General features: G+C 68.0%; 1 protein-coding gene across 1 annotated transcript; it reads right to left on the bottom strand.

Annotated features, from left to right (window-relative positions):
- Positions 1 to 546: 546 nt before the first annotated feature.
- Positions 547 to 2,470, bottom strand: C2CD4C (C2 calcium dependent domain containing 4C). Its single transcript, XM_072845771.1, has 2 exons — positions 2,398 to 2,470; positions 547 to 2,026 (listed from the first exon to the last, which is right to left on the bottom strand). The coding sequence occupies exon 2, from the start codon at positions 2,005 to 2,007 to the stop codon at positions 748 to 750; it is 1,260 nt and encodes a 419-aa protein (XP_072701872.1). The 5' UTR covers positions 2,008 to 2,026; positions 2,398 to 2,470; the 3' UTR covers positions 547 to 747.
- Positions 2,471 to 7,364: the final 4,894 nt, after the last annotated feature.

The raw sequence follows: 7,364 nt of genomic DNA, 5'->3' as shown, positions 1-7,364 counted from the left end.
CGAAAGCCCCTGAAGCTTCGTGAGCAGTTTCCTGCAGGGGGTCAGTGGCAGGGGACACTGCTGGGGGTGGGCAGGGAGGGCATCCCGGGAGGCAGCGGGTGTCAGACCAAGCCGACTTGCACATCTGTGCAGCCCTGCAGGGCTGAGAAGAGTCAAGGAAAGGCTCAAAACCCACAAACCTGACTCATACCCCAGGGTCACCTCCCTTGGCCCACTCTTGGGTCATCTCTGCAGTATTTTCTCTGCAGTTTCCAAGACTAGAAACTTGTCTTTTAAATTAAAGCTGAGATCAATGCTATCACCTGACTCCAGGAGCTGGGGCTTTGAGAGAGGTGGCAGTAAGTATGCTACAGAGATCTACCCACCTCCAACCTTCGTGCTGGCCAGCTGGAGACCACGGGCACCAGGGAGGGAAGAGCCCAGCAGGTGACATCCATCCTTCCTGGTGGAGATGGGGCCGGTGGCTCCCCGCTTCCCACTGGGCTCCAGGAGATGCAGCCCCGGGAGGGAGCAGGGAGAGGGGAGAGGCTGCGGCTGCCAGCCCTGCCCGTCCCGCCGCAGGAGGGCTGGTGCTGGCAGAGCCCCACGGCAGCGCCGCCCGCGGGGACCCTCACGCTCCGCCACGGCCCCGTCCCTCCTCCAAGAGGCCCTTCCAAACCCTCCTCCAGCGAGGCTGGGGGACAGGGCCGGTCTCCCCCCTCGCCCCGGCCCCACAGGCAGGCTCCCTCTGGGGCTGGCAGCAAGCAGCTACAGGCAGGACAGGAGGGCGGTGAGCGGCAGCTCCTTCTCCCCCAGCAGTGTGTCCCGCTTAAGGCTGCTGCCCTTGTTGACCACCTTGAGCTTCAGGGACATCTTTCTGGCGTGGCCGGGGCCCAGCCCATCGAAGAAGAAGTCCTCGTTGAAGATGGGGTTGCGGCTGTTCTTGACGATGGTGCTGCGCTGCTTCTGCAACTTCCCGGGGTTGAGGCACAGCGAGACGCAGCAGTTGATGCTGCGCAGGTCGACGAGGGCGTCATAGAGGTCCTCGGCGGAGATGAGCCGCACGCGCAGCCGGGCGTTGGAGGGGTCGTACTCGGCGGCCAGGCGCAGGCTCCCACCCCGGCTGAGCCGCAGGCTGTGCTCCCGGTCACGGCCCGGTGGCAGGTCCAGGGGCAGCAGGGCAGTGGGCGGCTGCCCCCCGGCCGGGGCACTCCTGGCGCGGCGCTGGGCGCTGGGGCTGGTGTCGGCTGAGCTGTCATCGGTGGACAGTGAGCTGTTGCGGGCTACCGAGTGTTTCAGCTTGATGACCTTGGACTGGCTCTCCTGGCTGAAGATCTTCAGCAGGGAGACAGAGCGGGAGAGCAGCGGGGAGCCGAAGGGCGAGGACTCGGCCGAGGAGCACGTGTCGCTCTCACCACCACTGAAGTAGCGGCCGGGGTGCATGAGGGCTGCACCCAGGTCAGTGGGCGCCCGGGGCCCGCTCTCGCCATTGAGCTTGGCTCTGCGCTGGGCGCTGGGCGAGGTGGCCGGCGAGGGGCAGAGGCTGCTGTGCTCGCTGTGGAAGAGCGACTCTTTGCGCCGCGTGTGGGGGCTCTCCACCAGTGTGGCGAAGCCGTAGGAGGTCTGCGCCTTGGGCACGTAGGGCAGCGACATGGCCGTCTGCGCCTGCGGATCCACGTTGGTGCCAAAGCCCCCCTCAGCTGTCCAGTCCTCAGCGCTCTCAATCTGGATGATGTGCCGGCCAGCGGCCCGTGGCCGGGAACGGCTGGATGGCCGGGGGCTGCGCGGGGGCTTGTGCCCAGCCAGGTTCTGCTCCGAGGCCGAAGGGCCCAGGGCGGGTGCCGCGGGGGGCTCGGGGCCCTCGGCTTCGGCGGGCGCCGCGCTCAGCTTGGGCGGGATGAAGAAGTCGGGGATCTTGTCGGGGGTGAGGACGTTGCTGTAGCGGGACCCCCGCGGGGACTCTTCCGGCCCCGCGCCCCGGGACCCGCCGTTCTCCGCCACGCCGCGCAGCCGCTCCAGAAGCCACATGTTGCCGTCGGGTGCGGGGCTGGAAGAGACCCGAGGGGCAACGCTGTCACCGGGGGCTGGGCACCGGCAGGGGCAGACCGGAGCCGTCAGCCTGGGGGACGACCGGCGGCACCGAGAGACGGGGACCCGCCAGCCCGGGGGGTCGGGGACAAGGATGGGAGGGAACCGGCCGCGCCGAGGGACACGGGGACCCGCCAGCCCGGGGGCGAACGGGGATAGGGATGGGAAGGAACCGGCCGCGCCGATGGGCACCGGGACCCGCCAGCCCGGGGGGAAACGGGGACAGGGATGGGAAGGAACCGGCCGCGCCGATGCGCACCGAGACCCGCCAGCCCGGGGGTGGGGGACGGGAAGGAACCGGCCGCGCCGAGGAACCCGAGGGACACGGACCCGAGGGACGCGGCGGTGGCGGTGCCGCCGGCCCCGAGCGATGGGACGGGGCGGGACGGGGCGCACGGGGAGCCGCTGCCGAACGCGACGCGATGCGATGCGATGCGATGAGATGCCCGGACCGACCGGCGCCGCCGCGAGCGGGAAGCTGCCGGGAGCCGCCGCGCCTGGAGCGGAGCGGAGCCGCCGCAGCCCGGGCGGGGCGGGCGCGGACGCGCTTTTATACGGCGGCGGCGGCCCCGCTCCTTCCCCGCGCCGCCGCCGTAATCCTCCGAGCGCGGCGCCTCCGCATTTCCCCGCGCCGCGCCGCGCCCGCCGGACCGGGACCGGGACCGGGACCGGGACCGGGACCGGGACCGAGCCGGGCCGAGCGGCCCCGGGGTGCTGATGCTCGGGGGGTGCGGAGGCCCGGCCCCGGGACGCCCGGCCGCCTGCCCGCGGGAGCGCCGGGGCTGGGAGGGGAGCGGGAGCGGGGGAGCCCTGAGCCGGGAGCGGGACGGCAGCAGCCCCGGGCCCCTCCCCCCCCCAGCGCCCTCCCGCCCTGAGCGCGATCGGGGACCGAGGCCGGCGGGACGGAGCCGTTCCCCCCCGCCCCCGGGCGCAGCCCGCTCTCCCCTCCGAGCTCTTGAGCTCATCAAAGCACTGAACAAAGCCGACAGCACTCCAGGGCGGCTCGGAGCTCAAGGACTCGCCGAGTGCATTAAGTGGTTTAATACCGTGGCCGGAGGAGTGGGGGAGGCAGTGCCACATGTCACGCGTTTCACCAGCACCTGGCGGGGACAGTGCTGGGGCAGGACACGGCCCAGGTGGTGCTGGGGGCAAAACATCAGGAGGATCCACGGAGCACCGCTGCAGGCCGCAGTGCTGCGGGGGGGGAGGAGGGGGGCAGGAGACTCAAAACAGGGTGATCGCCCCCAGCCCAGCTACCGCGTGGATTTACAGCCTTGGGGACAGGGATGCACCGAGCAGGACGGTGGCACGGATGGGGGCCAGCGGCTGTTCCTCCCTGGCTGCTGCCCCAGGGAAGCCATCAGGCTGCAGAGATGGCACTGTCATCCCACAGTGGTGCAGGGCTGGGAATAATCACCGGGAAGGAGAGCCTGGCTTGGTGAGCTCCTTCGGCAGGGGCTGCTGCAGCCAGGCAGCGACTGCAAGAGGTGGGAGGTCTCGGCTCCCTCTGCATCCTGACTCCGAGCTGATAAAAAGAGAAGCACAGCTATGCTGAGGCAGACCGAGGGCCAGCAGCCAGCTCTGCCAGGAGAGAAGGTCCCCAGGGCCTGGGGGAACCACCCTCCTCCCTCTCTGGAAGCGAATTGCCCTGACCTCTGCCTGCACCCCCTGGTTTCCCACGTGCCCCCCACCCGCCGTGCCCAGGCCTCTCCCAGCAGCGAATGGGCATTCCCTGGCAGGGCGAGCGCTCTGATTTATGGAGCTTCTCGACACACTGCTCTGCCTGGCTCGGAGCAGCGGCTCTGACCAGCTGCAGACCCTCACCAGGAACGGGCCCCTCGGCACGGCTGCCCCTCACCGGCCATGGGAGCGGAGCTGGGAAAAGCTGCTGGGACGCTCCAAACAGGGCAGGAACCAGCCAGGACCTGGAGGGGTCTGGGCAGGGACGTCTCAGGGGCAGCATTGGGAGGGGGGACAGCGGTGGCCTGGCTGGACCCTGGGCTCTGTACTGCAGGGTGCTGAGTCCTGGGTCCCGCAGCGGGGAAGAGGGCAGAGGGAGCCCAGGAGAGGAGGACGAGGCTCACGGGAAGGGGAGGCTGGTGAACAAAAGGCTGGTGTTTGCCTTTCCTCCACCCTGCACAACGGTGGGTAAACAAGGTGCAGAAATGGTTGAGTTCCCGTGAGATAACAAAGAGCACAGGAGCTGGGCCAGCCCTGCCCGCTCGGCTCGGGGCCAGCCATCTCTGGGGCACAGAAGGGAGCAGGGTGGTCAGAGCTGCCTGCTGCCTGCTGCCTGCACTGAGCTTGCCTGGGCTCAGCTTGGGGCAGGACTTCCAGGTTTGAGGCGGAAGAGGAGCTGCAGTGGCCGGGCAGAGACGCTGAGGTCCCGAATGCCCCAGACCCCAGTGAAGGGACGGCGGGAGAGACCCGGCGCTCATGGCAGGAGCTGGCATGGGTGCTCGCATCTCCGACACCTTGGGGACGTGGACTCTGCCGGGGGCATCCCTTCCCAGCATCGCAGGCAGGGGCTGCAGCCAGCACGGGACTGCCACAGACCAGCGCTCGCCTGCGGCACTGCACTGCCACAACCGTTGTGTGCGGCAGGAACTGACGGACCCAGAACAGAAACGGGCAGAGAACAAACATTCGCAGGGCCGGCAGAAAACAAGGTTTCCAGGGCCTCCAAAACAGACTCTGGAGCCCTCGCTGGGCACCCAGCGGCGTGGAGCCAGGAGGGGTGCCTTTCCTCGCCTGCCTCCCCCTTGTCCAGGGCTCTCCACGGACCTGGGCAGTGCGGGATGCCAGGAGGGGACAGCTCTTGGGGCTCCAGAGCCGGCTCCCCAGGCAGCGTGACAGGGAGCCAGGCGAGGGCTGGGCGAGACGGACAGGCATCCCTCGTTCCAGCCTGGAGGCTGCCGGGCTGGAGGCTTGGCAAGGCCTGGGCATGGCACCGCAGGCAAGAGACGCCTGGCTGGGGATGCTGGCAGGGCTAGGGATGCTGGCAAGGCTGGGGACAATGCCAGGGCTGGGGATGCGGCTGGCAGAACCGGCAGTGTGCTACCACCTGCTGGAAGCTGGGAAGGAGAGAGCCCTGGCAGGGGAAGGGGCTGGTGGCAGAACCCCGGGACCCCGGGGCAGGGGCTGAGCCCCCGCCACAGGCCTTCCAGGGCAGGAGTGCTGGCCACATCTCCTCTTCTCCAGCTGGTTAGTTATTTCCGTGACACTTGCTGAGAGCCAGTGTCAAAGACTCTTACCCCTCTGTCCAGGAAAACTGAACTGGGGAGTTTTTGTTGTCAGCACGTTTGGAGACAGACAGAGGGGACGGTTGGTCAGCAAGATCCCCAAGGCCCTGGGAGAGCAAGGAGGCCATGTCCCTCTGCAGTCGCTTTTCTGTGGCTTCCAAACCTTCCCAAAACACCTCATCCTTCCCACCATCACACGGGCTGAAGGAGCAGTGCTGAGAAGCGAATCGCTCTCTCCTTCAGCCCGGCGTTAACTCTGGAGCCTACAGACTGCTACTCCAAACATGCCAGCAGCCACCAGTGGTTTCAGCACGTGTGCTGCTACCCACTTCGCTGCACCATCACCCAGCCCCAGCCCCTCGTGGGCCCCTCCTCCCTCACCCTCCCTCACCGTCCCCTTGTCCCCGGCCCAGTGAGGACCAGTCCGGAGCGGAGCCGCACTGGGGGTGCAGAGCACAAGGAAAGAAATCCAGTTTCAGATGGGAGTGCTCCCTGGTGCTCTGACTGCATTATTCATGCCCATACTTAACTCAATAAAGGCCTCATATTTGTTTTAATTGCTTTTTGCTTCAAGAACACTGCTGTGCAGCTCCCAGTCCGCCTCTCCCTGCGGGGTCCTGCCCTCGTGCCGGGCGGCCGTGGGGCACTGCCCCACAGCGGGACCCTTGCAAGGAGGGTCCCCGAGCCCCCGCGCAGCAGCCCTGCAGCCCCGGGCAGGGGGGAGCAGAAACCCCCTGCACCCCATGACCATCGGGACCGCACACCAGCCTCAGCCAAAGCAGTTAAACCCCTAAAATAAATACCCCACCAGCCCTTCAGCCACCTCACGGCAGCATCGGGGGGCCGAGGGACCAGGGCAGAGCCAGCAGTAGCCGGTGGAAGGCGTGGGCTTGTTCTCCGGCAGCGAAACAAGAAAGTCCAGGCTCTCACTGCCTTTTCCTGCCTCTGCTATTGAGGGAACAGTGCAATTATCTTTGCAGACGCATTACTACATGACAAAAAATAGCAGCTGAGATGGAAGCGCCGTGTCCCTGTAGGTATTCAACTATCAATGGAAAATTACACATTTATTACTGGGCTTTATTTAGAGGCTTATTTTATTCATTGCCTCAGCCAGCACCCGGCAGCCCTGTCCCGGGAGGGGCCACCCCCAGCGAAGGGCAGAGGGTGCCAGGGTGACCCTGCTCCCCGAGGTGGGTGCCGGTGGTGCGGTGGCAGCACGGGGCGCGCGGGGCGGAGCTGGCAGGGCGAGCAGAGGGGACCTGGCAGGACCCTGGAGCCGGCCGGGGCCGGGGCCGGTGCTGGACCCGCCGGGAGGCTGCCGCCCACCCAGCACACGTGCCCCGCGGTTCACAGCCCGGCCACGCCGCCGGCTCGGAAAGCCTCCCGCTGCCGGGCTCCAGCAGCACCGGGGCAGCCTTCTCCCGCCTCCGCCGATTCCAGCCAAGCGCCTTTCCTGCCTGCCGGCCGCGCTGCGCAGCCGGGAGCCGTGACCAGGCCCACCGTGGGGCTCTTGCTCCGCCAGCCGCCGTGTTCATTAACGGGAGACGAATGGCAGCTCGGCCCCGGGCCGCTCGGTGCCAGCCCAGCTGCGGCAGGAGCCAGACGAGGCCTCACCAGGAGGCTCCACAGCGAGCGGCCGCATCCTGCCCCGGGCAGAGGTGGGACGTGAGCCTGCAGGCAGCGGGAGCGGGCAGGGCAGGGAGATGCTGGGTGCAGGGAGGAGATGCCGTGCAGGACCAGCGCCCTGGGGCCAAGCCCTGGGTGCTGCAGCCCCCTCCGGAGCTGGGGGGACTGGGGGGGGTGACCCACATGCGGAAGGGGGACAGGGTGACCCAGGGGAGCTCGGGGGGGAGAGCCAAGTGTGACCAGCCAGGATGGGGCCAGCTGCCACCGCCAGCGTGGGACCGGCCAGGAGCTGGTGGTGATGGAGATGCCATCCCTGCACCCTCTGCATCCCCGGCCCCCGTCGAGCCCCGATGCACAGGAGCTGGCAGCGGCAGCCCCATCCCAGCGCCATGCCCGGGGGCGGCACGAACAACCGGGTCGCCTTGC

This window comes from Ciconia boyciana, chromosome 24, assembly GCF_034638445.1.
Source record: "Ciconia boyciana chromosome 24, ASM3463844v1, whole genome shotgun sequence".
Taxonomy (NCBI): Eukaryota; Metazoa; Chordata; class Aves; order Ciconiiformes; family Ciconiidae; genus Ciconia; species Ciconia boyciana.
Note: the sequence above shows the minus strand (reverse complement) of the source record. Positions and strands in the feature narration are given on the sequence as shown.

What these genes read in the sequence shown, in the direction of transcription:
- C2CD4C (XM_072845771.1), bottom strand. Translation starts at nt 2,007, where the DNA reads ATGTGGCTTCTGGAGCGGCTGCGCGGCGTGGCGGAGAACGGCGGGTCC.